At 36.0% G+C, this 16,210-nt stretch overlaps 1 protein-coding gene across 1 annotated transcript in view; it reads right to left on the reverse strand.

Annotated features, from left to right (window-relative positions):
- LOC130899557 (dorsal root ganglia homeobox protein) overlaps positions 1–16,210 on the reverse strand; it is a 79,336-nt gene that overhangs the window by 32,068 nt on the left and 31,058 nt on the right. The window contains exons 4-5 of the mRNA XM_057809573.1: positions 13,039–13,155; positions 12,733–12,974 (exon numbers count right to left, since the gene is read on the reverse strand). Coding sequence (XP_057665556.1) covers positions 12,733–12,974; positions 13,039–13,155 — 359 coding nt within the window. The remainder of the gene's footprint in view (positions 1–12,732; positions 12,975–13,038; positions 13,156–16,210) is intronic.

Genomic DNA, 16,210 nt, shown 5'->3' on the forward strand with positions numbered 1-16,210 from the left:
CGTAAAATGGCGATGAATTCTGCAAAAAACATCATATCCGTTCAAAAACAGAAAGTACTATGATGTGGTTGAAAAAATTAATAACAAAGATGAAGAAAACAATGGAGAAGTAGATAAAAACGATGAGGAATCATATTAAAGTTCGAACCAGAACCAAAAGGAAAAAATTAGTCGTAAAATGGCGATGGATTCTGCAAAAAACATCATATCCGTTCAAAAACAGAAAGTACTATGATGTGGTTGAAAAAATTAATAACAAAGATGAAGAAAACAATGGAGAAGTAGATAAAAACGATGAGGAATCATATTAAAGTTCAAACCAGAACCAAAAGGAAAAAATTAGTCGTAAAATGGCGATGAATTCTGCAAAAAACACCATATCCGTTCAAAAACAGAAAGTACTATGATGTGGTTGAAAAAATTAATAACGAAGATGAAGAAAACAATGGAGAAGTAGATAAAAACGATAAGGAATCATATTAAAGTTCGAACCAGAACCATAAGGAAAAAATTAGTCGTAAAATGGCGATGAATTCTGCAAAAAACACCATATCCGTTCAAAAACAGAAAGTACTATGATGTGGTTGAAAAAATTAATAACAAAGATGAAGAAAACAATGGAGAAGTAGATAAAAACGATGAGGAATCATATTAAAGTACAAACCAGAACCATAAGGAAAAAATTAGTCGTAAAATGGCGATGGATTCTGCAAAAAACATCATATCCGTTCAAAAACAGAAAGTACTATGATGTGGTTGAAAAAATTAATAACAAAGATGAAGAAAACAATGGAGAAGTAGATAAAAACGATGAGGAATCATATTAAAGTACAAACCAGAACCATAAGGAAAAAATTAGTCGTAAAATGGCGATGAATTCTGCAAAAAACACCATATCCGTTCAAAAACAGAAAGTACTATGATGTGGTTGAAAAAATTAATAACGAAGATGAAGAAAACAATGAAGAAGTAGATAAAAACTATGAGGAATCCAAACAGGGAGTACAAACTGAATTAGACCAAACAAGGCAATCCATTTACGACCAAGGATTAAACGAGAAGCTTCTCTTTGTAGACTCAAACATTTGATCCTCGGAATACTCGGTGTGATAATATATTGATGAAAATGCATTAGCATTCGAAGGAATACTAAATGGAGAGGATTAACAGTTATTTTTAACCTAGGAATGTGGTAGTAGCCGAGCCCAGGTTTACGCAGATGTTGGTCGAAAGAAAAAACATCTAGAAAAGAATTTGAACCGAACCTGAATGAATTGAAGACCATATATATGGAGCTGGAACGATTTCAGAGGTTGCAATACCTGGGAATGATGAAACAAAACGTTTGGAGCCCTAGAAGCACTGTCAAGATATATCACGACACGTCGAGTTATTCGTTTACAAGATGGCGATGTTTTACAAGATGGACGTACCATCGGCGATGTTGTATGACATCGAGTGTTGGATTATGACCAAAATATGAAGATAACTGAATAAAAATATGAAGGAGAGATGGGATTAGAGCAGGAAGAACGAAGTAAATATCCAGTTTCGCCAAATTTGAAATTCTGAGGTTAAATAATTGAAAAGATCGCTGAAAAATATCCATATAGAAATTTAATGCCTTTTCTACCTTTTTATTCGAAATTTTATGCTGTTTTCTTATTCAGGTGCGCTATGGAAACTTTTCTCTCGTATAGCGGCGGCCCGGAAGCATCGTTTGAAAATTTAATTCTGTAGATACTTGGGTATACTGAAATTATATTGCTGGCATCAAAAGAAATTACGTCACTCATTCCTCTTTGGTGCTGTTATAAAAATTAAATCAAATTTTCCCCAATAAAGTTTCACGGAAAGAAGTTAGCTTTTTACAGCGGTCCAGGCAAATTTCTAGCGTTCATTTCTAGCGTTAACGAACTATTAATAACAACACGCTCGGTAATTTTTCTTTTTAACCATAATTAGGAATATTTCAATGGTAATTTAATTATGGACGCTGCTACGCAAAGCATGCACGGTTTCAATTAATTAATCGATGACGTCAGTAAATTACACAATCGTCAGTTAACTTTATTAATTGCCACAAATTTAACGGGAACTCTCAGCAAACAAAAACATTTATCTGGATTATTTGTAACATAATTATATAGAGACACCCTGTATATCATAAAACGTGTTAATATAAGTATGTAAATCTGACAGTAATATAACCTATCTTTTCGAATTTAAGTTTTACGACATTACGACAACCGTCATACATTTACCCGTGTCTAATAAATATTAACAGCTAGACAATTGAAAATTATCAAATTATTGCCTTATTAAACTAGTTAATAAACAGTAATTAAATATTCCATTAATTGTAACAAAATAAAATATTTATGCGGGTCTATAAAATATGTGTTCAACATCAAAAATAAAAAAAGAAGAAGAACTGACAGTTGCAGCTACATAAATTAATTATTGTGTCGAGGATTAATTTTCGCTTTTAATTAATTGGGTGTTTTAATTTATTTAATGTTTTCGATGTGTGATAAAATACAGGAACGGAACTAGCAAACTTATTCATTAAATATTGAGTGTATAATTGAAACTTCAAGTATTTTTAACGACGTAAATGTTTTGTAAGTAATTTCAACCTTCTGATTTCTCGGAATGTTCTTGATTGAAAGAAATGTATTCGAAAGAGTGTAATTTCGATTGATTTAAATTAATTTAGTGACGATGATAGCTTAACGGTCTATTTTAAGTATACATTTATTACGATTAAAGGATATTCGGAATTTGTAGAGGTGGAAAGCTATAGCTAGTAACCGTTACTTAAAGTTAATTCGTATTAAATAACAGGTAAACAAACGACGTGCTGAGAATATTCGTACCTAAAAAAATCTAACCTCAATGAGGTTGTTGTTATTTTTTTTGGGATTCGATCAAATCGATTTAAAATTAGGTTGTAGTTTTATTAGATGAAAACAGTTATCGAAATAACACCTCTTATCCAATGTTAGAAAGAGATAGTAAGACGATTGCGAATTAAATTAGCCGGAGTGCGTTTGTCACTGGGTCAAATGTCAATTCGCCATGTTTTAACGTCGTTGGTCAATTATAGAACTTTTATTGCACTCGTGGTATTTTATTTATAAATTATAAACATTATTGAATAAAACGACTGATAGGAAAATTGAACTGATAAAACTAGATATAACCAGCATTGAAATATTATATACGAGGGTTGTTTAGAAGTTTTTTAACCTTAACCAGATGTTTATAATAATATAAATTGAGTAATGTATTTGCGCATGCGTCGAGAGATTCTCAGAATCAAGAAAATATCTTTCCGGCGTTGTGGGTATACAGGGTGATTGATTAGTGTGTTTCAAAATATCGATTCAAAACTTTTTCTCATTAAAATGATGTAAAATCTTGATGTATTCTACGGGGGTATTTAAAAAGTTATAACGATTTTTCGATAAATGTTTCTAACAACTTCAATACCCTGTACAATGTAAAAGAAATACAAAAATGAAGATTTTTACCAGCTGAATCATTCGAATAGTAGTGAAAATTATTTATTTCGTTAAAATTCATTGATATAGGGTGAATCAAAAATACTAATATAGAATTTTACGATTTTTTTCAAATTGAATCATCCTGTATTTTATGTGAGTGTTCAGGAGTACTACAGGGTTATTAATTTTTGACATATTTTGATTATTATGTGCAAAACAACGATTATATACTTTAATTATGATTAATTTGTCAAAAAATGATATTTGATAATCAATCATCCTGTATATTCACTACAATATACTCAACGAGAATATTTGGGAAAGTTGAATTTTGAATCGAAACGCACCCAAATTATTAATATTGAAATATACGGCCGTTAAATCACCGCCAATTTGAACTCGTAACCACGATTGTGTCGATCTGGCAACGTCGTTAGATAAAATGATGTCCGATTGACATTTGACAGCCCCCGGATACTCCATTTTGCGATCGTAGACAACTAAAGTTGGTGTTACATATAGTATAAATGTATATATAAATGAATCACTCTGTATATATGTATGGGTTGTTTGACGGTTCTGATAATGTTTACTGACGTGTTTCTTCTAGTGTATTCCGTAAATTCGGCCTCGAGTTAAAATGTTTAGACTTCAATTTGCTTTAGAATCTCCCCGAGGACGTTTCGGCTTATGTCTACAAATCACATCATGGCGACCGGGAAGAGGGGAAAAATCAAAAATCCCCGGTGCTGTCGGTCGAAAAATCGATTATTTAAAACAATGGATGTATTATGAAAAATCGATTTATACAGTATGTTTTCAAATTTTAATTAATTATCCAAAACTAATTTTTTATACAAGAAAACTACGTTTTTTGATATTTGTTTTATCGAAATGAAAAATACGTCCGCAAATATTAATCCATTCCCATAAATAGAAATACGTCAATTTGAATATTTAATGGAAAAGTTGGAAAATATAAAAAAATTCGGTTTCTATGCATCGTTTTTTGATTATTAAAACCGATGGGATTAAAAGCATGTTGGGTTATCTCGAATTAAAAATTCGTGTTGATTTTATGCATTACACCGTATATATATACGGTTTTGATATAAAATTAATGAAATGTACGATTGAATTTTTAAAACAGATCGGACGAAACCGTTTCAATTCGTACGAAACTAATCAATTTACGTAGAAACAATTTTTTATATCAAATTACGAAATAGTAGATTAAAATTTGAAAGCAACCCTTAATAAATATTCCGTCATATTCATAACAACTTTGATTCATCTCCAAATGTAGTTTCCAATCATATTTTCGGTGTATCGGATCTGGAAAAGACGTTCGAAGGTTCTAAATGACCTAAAACATTTTCATAAGCACTGGTAAGTTATTTCGAAAATTATTTCGTTTGTAAACCAGCTTCAACCTTCGCTTTTACCAACTTTCCATCCTTCATCTTGTTTCGCGAGGTCTAAAATTCCAAAATGGCTAATCCCAGCGCCATGACCTTTCCTGCAGATGTAGCGTTTTTTCTCCCTTTTCAATCCATTGTTGTTTCGTCCCGGGTGTGAATCCACGTTTCTCGAGTCCAAATTTTCGATCAGTATGTGATGGAACGCCTGGTACAAACTTCCAGTACAGTTTTATGGATATTCTGGAGTCGTCACCTCATTTGGTCGACCACCAAGGATCAGGATCAGATCATTGAAGACCTTCACTATTGATGGTTGCCAAACGGATCCTAAACAACTTGGAGTCTTCAAACTTGAAGCTCGAGCTGTCTAGATTGAGTAGTTCCATTAAGAATCCTAAGAATCTCCAATAAACTTTTTATGTTTCAAGAATTCTAGTGAAATTTTAGTTGTACAGACCAAGGGGTCTTCGTACTTCGTCGTTGGTGATTCTGCCAGTCCTGGGTATCTTCAAGATGCTTCTATGGACCCAGATCTCGAATTCCTCAAGTATTTTTGATCATTTGAGTATTCTCGAGTCCAAATTTTCGACCAATATGTGATGGAACGCCTAGTACAAACTTCCAGCACAGTTTTATGGATATTCTGGAGTCGTCACCTCATTTGGTCGACCACCAAGGATCAGGATCCGATCATTGAAGACGTTCACTATTGATGGTTGCCAAACGGATCCTAAACCACTTGGAGTCTTCAAACTTGAAGCTCGAGTTGACTAGATTGAGTAGTTCCATTAAGAATCCTAAGAATCTCCAATAAACTTTTTATGTTTCAAGAATTCTAGTGAAATTTTAGTTGTACAGACCAAGGGGTCTTCGTACTTCGTCGTTGGTGATTCTGCCAGTCCTGGGTATCTTCAAGATGCTTCTATGGACCCAGATCTCGAATTCCTCAAGTATTTTTGATCATTTGAGTATTCTCGAGTCCAAATTTTCGACCAATATGTGATGGAACGCCTAGTACAAACTTCCAGCACAGTTTTATGGATATTCTGGAGTCGTCACCTCATTTGGTCGACCACCAAGGATCAGGATCCGATCATTGAAGACGTTCACTATTGATGGTTGCCAAACGGATCCTAAACCACTTGGAGTCTTCAAACTTGAAGCTCGAGTTGACTAGATTGAGTAGTTCCATTAAGAATCCTAAGAATCTCCAATAAACTTTTTATGTTTCAAGAATTCTAGTGAAATTTTAGTTGTACAGACCAAGGGGTCTTCGTACTTCGTCGTTGGTGATTCTGCCAGTCCTGGGTATCTTCAAGATGCTTCTATGGACCCAGATCTCGAATTCCTCAAGTATTTTTGATCATTTGAGTATTCTCGAGTCCAAATTTTCGACCAATATGTGATGGAACGCCTAGTACAAACTTCCAGCACAGTTTTATGGATATTCTGGAGTCGTCACCTCATTTGGTCGACCACCAAGGATCAGGATCCGATCATTGAAGACGTTCACTATTGATGGTTGCCAAACGGATCCTAAACCACTTGGAGTCTTCAAACTTGAAGCTCGAGTTGACTAGATTGAGTAGTTCCATTAAGAATCCTAAGAATCTCCAATAAACTTTTTATGTTTCAAGAATTCTAGTGAAATTTTAGTTGTACAGACCAAGGGGTCTTCGTACTTCGTCGTTGGTGATTCTGCCAGTCCTGGGTATCTTCAAGATGCTTCTATGGACCCAGATCTCGAATTCCTCAAGTATTTTTGATCATTTGAGTATTCTCGAGTCCAAATTTTCGACCAATATGTGATGGAACGCCTAGTACAAACTTCCAGCACAGTTTTATGGATATTCTGGAGTCGTCACCTCATTTGGTCGACCACCAAGGATCAGGATCCGATCATTGAAGACGTTCACTATTGATGGTTGCCAAACGGATCCTAAACCACTTGGAGTCTTCAAACTTGAAGCTCGAGTTGACTAGATTGAGTAGTTCCATTAAGAATCCTAAGAATCTCCAATAAACTTTTTATGTTTCAAGAATTCTAGTGAAATTTTAGTTGTACAGACCAAGGGGTCTTCGTACTTCGTCGTTGGTGATTCTGCCAGTCCTGGGTATCTTCAAGATGCTTCTATGGACCCAGATCTCGAATTCCTCAAGTATTTTTGATCATTTGAGTATTCTCGAGTCCAAATTTTCGACCAATATGTGATGGAACGCCTAGTACAAACTTCCAGCACAGTTTTATGGATATTCTGGAGTCGTCACCTCATTTGGTCGACCACCAAGGATCAGGATCCGATCATTGAAGACGTTCACTATTGATGGTTGCCAAACGGATCCTAAACCACTTGGAGTCTTCAAACTTGAAGCTCGAGTTGACTAGATTGAGTAGTTCCATTAAGAATCCTAAGAATCTCCAATAAACTTTTTATGTTTCAAGAATTCTAGTGAAATTTTAGTTGTACAGACCAAGGGGTCTTCGTACTTCGTCGTTGGTGATTCTGCCAGTCCTGGGTATCTTCAAGATGCTTCTATGGACCCAGATCTCGAATTCCTCAAGTATTTTTGATCATTTGAGTATTCTCGAGTCCAAATTTTCGACCAATATGTGATGGAACGCCTAGTACAAACTTCCAGCACAGTTTTATGGATATTCTGGAGTCGTCACCTCATTTGGTCGACCACCAAGGATCAGGATCCGATCATTGAAGACGTTCACTATTGATGGTTGCCAAACGGATCCTAAACCACTTGGAGTCTTCAAACTTGAAGCTCGAGTTGACTAGATTGAGTAGTTCCATTAAGAATCCTAAGAATCTCCAATAAACTTTTTATGTTTCAAGAATTCTAGTGAAATTTTAGTTGTACAGACCAAGGGGTCTTCGTACTTCGTCGTTGGTGATTCTGCCAGTCCTGGGTATCTTCAAGATGCTTCTATGGACCCAGATCTCGAATTCCTCAAGTATTTTTGATCATTTGAGTATTCTCGAGTCCAAATTTTCGACCAATATGTGATGGAACGCCTAGTACAAACTTCCAGCACAGTTTTATGGATATTCTGGAGTCGTCACCTCATTTGGTCGACCACCAAGGATCAGGATCCGATCATTGAAGACGTTCACTATTGATGGTTGCCAAACGGATCCTAAACCACTTGGAGTCTTCAAACTTGAAGCTCGAGTTGACTAGATTGAGTAGTTCCATTAAGAATCCTAAGAATCTCCAATAAACTTTTTATGTTTCAAGAATTCTAGTGAAATTTTAGTTGTACAGACCAAGGGGTCTTCGTACTTCGTCGTTGGTGATTCTGCCAGTCCTGGGTATCTTCAAGATGCTTCTATGGACCCAGATCTCGAATTCCTCAAGTATTTTTGATCATTTGAGTATTCTCGAGTCCAAATTTTCGACCAATATGTGATGGAACGCCTAGTACAAACTTCCAGCACAGTTTTATGGATATTCTGGAGTCGTCACCTCATTTGGTCGACCACCAAGGATCAGGATCCGATCATTGAAGACGTTCACTATTGATGGTTGCCAAACGGATCCTAAACCACTTGGAGTCTTCAAACTTGAAGCTCGAGTTGACTAGATTGAGTAGTTCCATTAAGAATCCTAAGAATCTCCAATAAACTTTTTATGTTTCAAGAATTCTAGTGAAATTTTAGTTGTACAGACCAAGGGGTCTTCGTACTTCGTCGTTGGTGATTCTGCCAGTCCTGGGTATCTTCAAGATGCTTCTATGGACCCAGATCTCGAATTCCTCAAGTATTTTTGATCATTTGAGTATTCTCGAGTCCAAATTTTCGACCAATATGTGATGGAACGCCTAGTACAAACTTCCAGCACAGTTTTATGGATATTCTGGAGTCGTCACCTCATTTGGTCGACCACCAAGGATCAGGATCCGATCATTGAAGACGTTCACTATTGATGGTTGCCAAACGGATCCTAAACCACTTGGAGTCTTCAAACTTGAAGCTCGAGTTGACTAGATTGAGTAGTTCCATTAAGAATCCTAAGAATCTCCAATAAACTTTTTATGTTTCAAGAATTCTAGTGAAATTTTAGTTGTACAGACCAAGGGGTCTTCGTACTTCGTCGTTGGTGATTCTGCCAGTCCTGGGTATCTTCAAGATGCTTCTATGGACCCAGATCTCGAATTCCTCAAGTATTTTTGATCATTTGAGCTTTCTCGAGTCCAAATTTTCGACCAATATGTGATGGAACGCCTAGTACAAACTTCCAGCACAGTTTTATGGATATTCTGGAGTCGTCACCTCATTTGGTCGACCACCAAGGATCAGGATCAGATCATTGAAGACCTTCACTATTGATGGTTGCCAAACGGATCCTAAACAACTTGGAGTCTTCAAACTTGAAGCTCGAGCTGTCTAGATTGAGTAGTTCCATTAAGAATCCTAAGAATCTCCAATAAACTTTTTATGTTTCAAGAATTCTAGTGAAATTTTAGTTGTACAGACCAAGGGGTCTTCGTACTTCGTCGTTGGTGATTCTGCCAGTCCTGGGTATCTTCAAGATGCTTCTATGGACCCAGATCTCGAATTCCTCAAGTATTTTTGATCATTTGAGTATTCTCGAGTCCAAATTTTCGACCAATATGTGATGGAACGCCTAGTACAAACTTCCAGCACAGTTTTATGGATATTCTGGAGTCGTCACCTCATTTGGTCGACCACCAAGGATCAGGATCCGATCATTGAAGACGTTCACTATTTAATGGTTTCCAAAAGGATCCTAAACCACTTGGAGTCTTCAAACTTGAAGCTCGAGTTGACTAGATTGTGTAGTTCCATTGAGAATCCTAAGAATCTCCAATAAACTTTGTTGTACAGACCAAGGGGTCTTAGTACTTCGTCGTTGGTGATTCTGCTAGTCCTGGGTATCTTCAGGATGCTTCTATGGACCCGCATCTCGAATTTCTCAAGTATTTTTGATCATTTGAGCTTTCTAGGTCCAAATTTCCATCTTCTTTGGTGAAGAACGCAGAAAACGTCTCGTGTCTTTTATTTTGATCCAAAAAAGCAAATTCCTTGTTTTCATACAAGAACCCAAAAGCTCTGTATCTTTGATTGAGTCGTTTAAGTCTTCTGAGGCAAGAAAATGTGATTTTGGTGGTTGTGTCTTGGTTCCCTTCAAATTCTTGGTATTCCTCGATACCAACCCAAATTAAATATAAATAACAATAAAAATTGATTTATTTTAAAGGAAATTTTCCAAGAAAACCTTCTAAACAACACCGTGAAGCCCACGGTTTATCTAAACGGGGTTTTTAAAGTTTTTCACACGCATTTAAATAAAATTTTATACTTCGAACTCTACACTTCACTAAACACTTTTTTTCCAATAAAGAAAAGATAATCAGATGGCGCTAGATCTGGGGTGTTGAAGTTATTCAAAAAATAAAGCATCAGTAACTTATTGGGCTGGTTCCAAACAATAAATATCGAACTTTTGGAACGACCTCCACGTTCTCCAGACCTAAACCCGTTGGATTATTAATGGGAAATATTTTGACATTCAACTATCGTTTTGAAAACGATTAAATTTAATTTGAATTCACTTATATCTGGTTCTAAATTTTGCGGGAATTGCGGAAAATTTTTTCCTGCTAGGAAAAGTGTCGATGGTCGGTTAAACGCGGTGACAGATACGAAAAAAAAAAGCATTTCCGCATGCAAACATAATTTTCGGTATATTCGATATTAACTTTTTTTTTTTTTCGGCGAGTCTCAAAGTCCGCGTGTATCTGGATAAATTATCCAGGAATTATTCAACGGGACCGTCGGTGTGCTTACGCGATTTAATTTCGTCATATAGCCGGGAGGTGGAGTCGGTCGAAAAAGTTCACGTAAAAATATGAAATATTCATTTCGAAAAAGCAATAGGACCGACCGATGACTGCGCCATGTGCTCTAATGGGGTAAATATGAAATGCTAATATTTGCCAAGTCGGAAATTACGTTTCAAATTGAACTGACAGAAGCGCACAGCAGATCAATTTCGATATTTACACAATAAAAAGTCCGATGTACGATGGATAATTGGAATTTTATTGACAATTAAGTAAAAATCGTCGAAGATTGTTCAAAATGTTCAAAACGATGTAAAAAATGAGTCCCATGGTTGAAACCGCAGCCGGTGAACCAGGTTCGAAACCTCCGAGTCAGCTGGGAAGGTTAAGGGTTATAATTACACTTCGAATTGATTCTACATCCACCGTATAGTCCAGATCCGGCCACCAGTGACTACTGATCTCAAAAGAATGCTCGCGAGTAAGAAATTCAGCTCAAATGAAGAAGCAATTGTTAAAATCGAAGCCTGACAAAAGCGAAAGACAAATCCTTCTACAAGCACGGCATTATGTTGTTGTAATCAAATTTTCTTACTTCTGGCGATCTTTTCTAGGTTCTTATTATACTTCTTAAGCTACTCCAACGGATTCTTCGCTATTTTCGAGCTTCCGCTCTTATTTTTCTGTTTGTTTAGCGTTCGGTTTCGTTATTTTCTGTCCCCATCAGCAGACAGCGTAGTTGTAACCGATAGAATCCGACATATTTACATAGGTATGAAGTTTTTTTATTTAAAATTGAAACGAACGTATTTATCCGATCTACCCCGTAGGTAGGAATGCCCCCGAAATATTTATGATTGCATCAAAGAAGTAAGTATAATAAGGGCTTAAAGTAATTTATTCGTAACGGCATAAAATGAAGTTATAAAGATGGAAACTTCACAAAGGGGATTCTATTGTCTGTAGCTGTAATAATTTTAAATGAAGATAATCAGATTTTCGTACTGTATTCCGCCATCTTCAGTAAATTACAGCGGAGCCAAATTATCATACCTAAGAAATAATGGGATTCCGTCGGATGGTTTAACGAAATTCGTTTGCCTCGAATATGAATCACCGAAACTCGACAATTGTTTCGAAATATTTTTCTTTTAAAAATTAAATAAACAAACTAAAACTGAAATTAATCGGCTGCGTTATCCGAACAAACGATTTTCTTACGTATGAAAACACTTTTAAATGATTCGTTTCAAAAATAAACTTCGAAATTTGAAATTTTCCGCCATAACATCGAACTATAAGTGGGCGCAACAAAACGCTTCGTAAATACCAGAATTAAGGAACATAAAGACAAAATGTGAATTAAAAAAGCGACGATTGTTAAATCGAATTCGAGAAAACTGGTTATTTCAATAAAAATACACAAAAGAATTGATACAAGGTTCGAAATAAACTCTCGGAGACCAGAAAAAGCGAAACTAGGAAGGTTGGATCGTGTTAGTTGGAGCAGCAGACAACTACGGAAGATACCAACTTTCCAAAGAAAGAATCTTCCGAAGTCCAACTACCAGGATCGCGCCCAGAGCTCTGGTATGTCCACAAACTCCCTACGAAAGATTTCTGGTAAAAAGGAAGGTCAGAAATATTAATTCGACGGATCCTTTGCCAAATTAATTCTTCTTCTCAAATGAAAACGATTAAACGAGCTTTGATTTATCCCCTAGCACACCTAGATGGTGTTAGTTGGAGCAGCAGGCAACTACGGAAGATCCCAGCTTTCCAAAGAAAGAATCTTCCGAAGTCCAACTACCAGGATCGCGCCCAGAGCTCTGGTATGTCCACAAACTCCCTACGAAAGATTTCTGGTAAAAGGGAAGGTCAGTTAACTACGGTTGTCGTCATTTGGAGCAATTTCTGGATTCTGGTCGTCGAGGTCTTGATGGTACAAGAAATATCAATGGAAACGGGTTTAAATTGGACTCACTTATCTCCAAACGGAAACATATGGGAAAACGGCGGCGGATGAATCGTCTTCGGTGGTTCCGAAGATCCCGAAGGAGCCGGACTATGAGGCGACGAAGGATTAGAAGGATCTGCTTCGATGACGCTCCTAGTTTGTTCCGGAGTTTCTCTGCCGATACTACTTGGACTGGAACATTCGCGTTCTCTTGCCACTTCTTCGTCCGCGTTAGTTTCCGGAGAACTACTCGGTAAACCGTCTTCGACCTGGACGAAAAATAAGGAATTAAAACATCTATCAATCAAATATATATATATAATATTACGATACCTTTTCTTCTTTGGTTTCGTCGTCTCGTTTTATCGCGTCTTGTCCTTCCCTTTTTCTTTGTTCTTCCTTAAGTCGTTCCGCTTTTCTCCATTTCGCCCTCCTGTTTTGGAACCACACCTGAAACAACGATACAACGGATGAAACTACGGAGAAAATCGATTTCTTAACCTTCTATCCAAGTTTCCTGTATCATCAAGGTATGTATTAGATTGCGACGCCAATTAGAGCACGATTCATGTTTGCTAATGAGATCCTGGACGCAATTATCTCGGTTGTATCCTGTAGGGTGCAGTGGTGTAGCGTACAACGAAAAAAACGCGAAAAGTTATTTGAAACATCGAAATCTGGATCATACTTCCAACGGAACGGGAAAGGACCTTGGTTTCAACATTGTTGGGTAATCCTGGAGATAAAATACCAAATTTGGAAGTGGACGGTACATTTATTTGATTAGTTTCGGTGATAGTATATTGGGCAAACTAAGAGATCCGTTTTAGTTGGGTTTAAACAGCACGCAACTCGTTTAAGACACGGACGAGGTCAAAATAAGGACAAAGGATCGGTTCCTTACTGTCCATTTCATAGTTTTGTATTCGAGGAATCGATGAGAAGATTTCCGCCGAGGAGGTTTTCCAGCTGGAATTAATTTTAGCGGGAGAAGGTTTATTGGTGGGAAAATTCGATAGACTTTTCATTTTGATCTACATTTCTGTGGTACGCCAATGCTTGTTATATCCTTTTGAAAAAATATATCTAAATAATGAATGTTTCGCTTCTTCATTACACAAGTGTACTTGAAAGTCTACATTAGACAATTCATTTTCTTATTGTTCTCTATACGGTCTAGAGCCGAGTGCGATTCAGATTTTCGAGTGGGTTTTGTCAGGGAACTCTCCAGTATCCTCTACATTATAATCATCAAGTTGATGTATTTTCCTGATTATTTTTAAATAAAAAGAAAATTAAAAAAAGGAAATGACCGTTACAAAACTCTAATGTATCAATTTAAACAACATTTTCCTGCTATAAAGTAGTACACACGTCAAAAACGATAAGAAAGTTCTGTCAAACGTCAAACGTCAACGAATCGGCCTAAATCCAACAGTTTAAATAGTTTTTTTCGTATTTCAATTAATAAATTTATAAACTAAACAGAATCGTGAAGATTTATAAGAAAAACTTTTCATTTCGACCTAAATTTCACTGGTACGCCAATGCACGTTATATCCTTCAAATGTCAAACGTCAAACGTCAACGAATCGGCCTGAATCCAACAGTTTAAATAGTTTTTTTCGTATTTCAATTAATAAATTAACAAACTAAACAGAATCGTGGAGATTTATAAGAAAAACTTTTCATTTCGACCTAAATTTCACTGGTACGCCAATGCACGTTATATCCTTCAAATGTCAAACGTCAAACGTCAACGAATCGGCCTAAATCGAACAGTTTAAATCGCTTTTATTCGTATTTCAATTGATAAATTAACAAACTAAACAGAATCGTGAAGATTTATAAGAAAAACTTTTCATTTCGACCTAAATTTCACTGGTACGCCAATGCACGTTATATCCTTCAAATGTCAAACGTCAAACGTCAACGAATCGGCCTAAATCCAACAGTTTAAATAGTTTTTTTCGTATTTCAATTAATAAATTAACAAACTAAACAGAATCGTGGAGATTTATAAGAAAAACTTTTCATTTCGACCTAAATTTCACTGGTACGCCAATGCACGTTATATCCTTCAAATGTCAAAGTCAAACGTCAACGAATCGGCCTAAATCGAACAGTTTAAATCGCTTTTATTCGTATTTCAATTGATAAATTAACAAACTAAACAGAATCGTGAAGATTTATAAGAAAAACTTTTCATTTCGACCTAAATTTCACTGGTACGCCAATGCACGTTATATCCTTCAAATGTCAAACGTCAAACGTCAACGAATCGGCCTAAATCGAACAGTTTAAATCGCTTTTATTCGTATTTCAATTGATAAATTAACAAACTAAACAGAATCGTGAAGATTTATAAGAAAAACTTTTCATTTCGACCTAAATTTCACTGGTACGCCAATGCACGTTATATCCTTCAAATGTCAAACGTCAAACGTCAACGAATCGGCCTAAATCGAACAGTTTAAATCGCTTTTATTCGTATTTCAATTGATAAATTAACAAACTAAACAGAATCGTGGAGATTTATAAGAAAAACTTTTCATTTCGACCTAAATTTCACTGGTACGCCAATGCACGTTATATCCTTCAAATGTCAAAGTCAAACGTCAACGAATCGGCCTAAATCGAACAGTTTAAATCGCTTTTATTCGTATTTCAATTGATAAATTAACAAACTAAACAGAATCGTGAAGATTTATAAGAAAAACTTTTCATTTCGACCTAAATTTCACTGGTACGCCAATGCACGTTGTATACTTCAAATGTCAAACGTCAAACGTCAACGAATCGGCCTGATTCGAACAGTTTAAATCGCTTTTATTCGTATTTCAATTGATAAATTAACAAACTAAACAGAATCGTGGAGATTTATAAGAAAAACTTTTCATTTCGACCTAAATTTCACTGGTACGCCAATGCACGTTATATCCTTCAAATGTCAAAGTCAAACGTCAACGAATCGGCCTAAATCGAACAGTTTAAATCGCTTTTATTCGTATTTCAATTGATAAATTAACAAACTAAACAGAATCGTGGAGATTTATAAGAAAAACTTTTCATTTCGACCTAAATTTCACTGGTACGCCAATGCACGTTATATCCTTCAAATGTCAAAGTCAAACGTCAACGAATCGGCCTAAATCGAACAGTTTAAATCGCTTTTATTCGTATTTCAATTGATAAATTAACAAACTAAACAGAATCGTGAAGATTTATAAGAAAAACTTTTCATTTCGACCTAAATTTCACTGGTACGCCAATGCACGTTGTATACTTCAAATGTCAAACGTCAAACGTCAACGAATCGGCCTGATTCGAACAGTTTAAATAGTTTTGTTTTTGATAAATTAATAAACAACGATTCAGAAACGTACCGAAACGAATTTAAGGGCAAATCAGTGGTAAAACGAATCGACACCTCCTGAAGTGTATTATAATTCGTCCCCGAGTAATTAGGCAGCACCCCGACCGTGTAAATCGCATAAATGACAAT

The sequence above is a fragment of the Diorhabda carinulata genome, chromosome 11 (assembly GCF_026250575.1).
Source record: "Diorhabda carinulata isolate Delta chromosome 11, icDioCari1.1, whole genome shotgun sequence".
NCBI classification, from domain to species: domain Eukaryota; kingdom Metazoa; phylum Arthropoda; class Insecta; order Coleoptera; family Chrysomelidae; genus Diorhabda; species Diorhabda carinulata.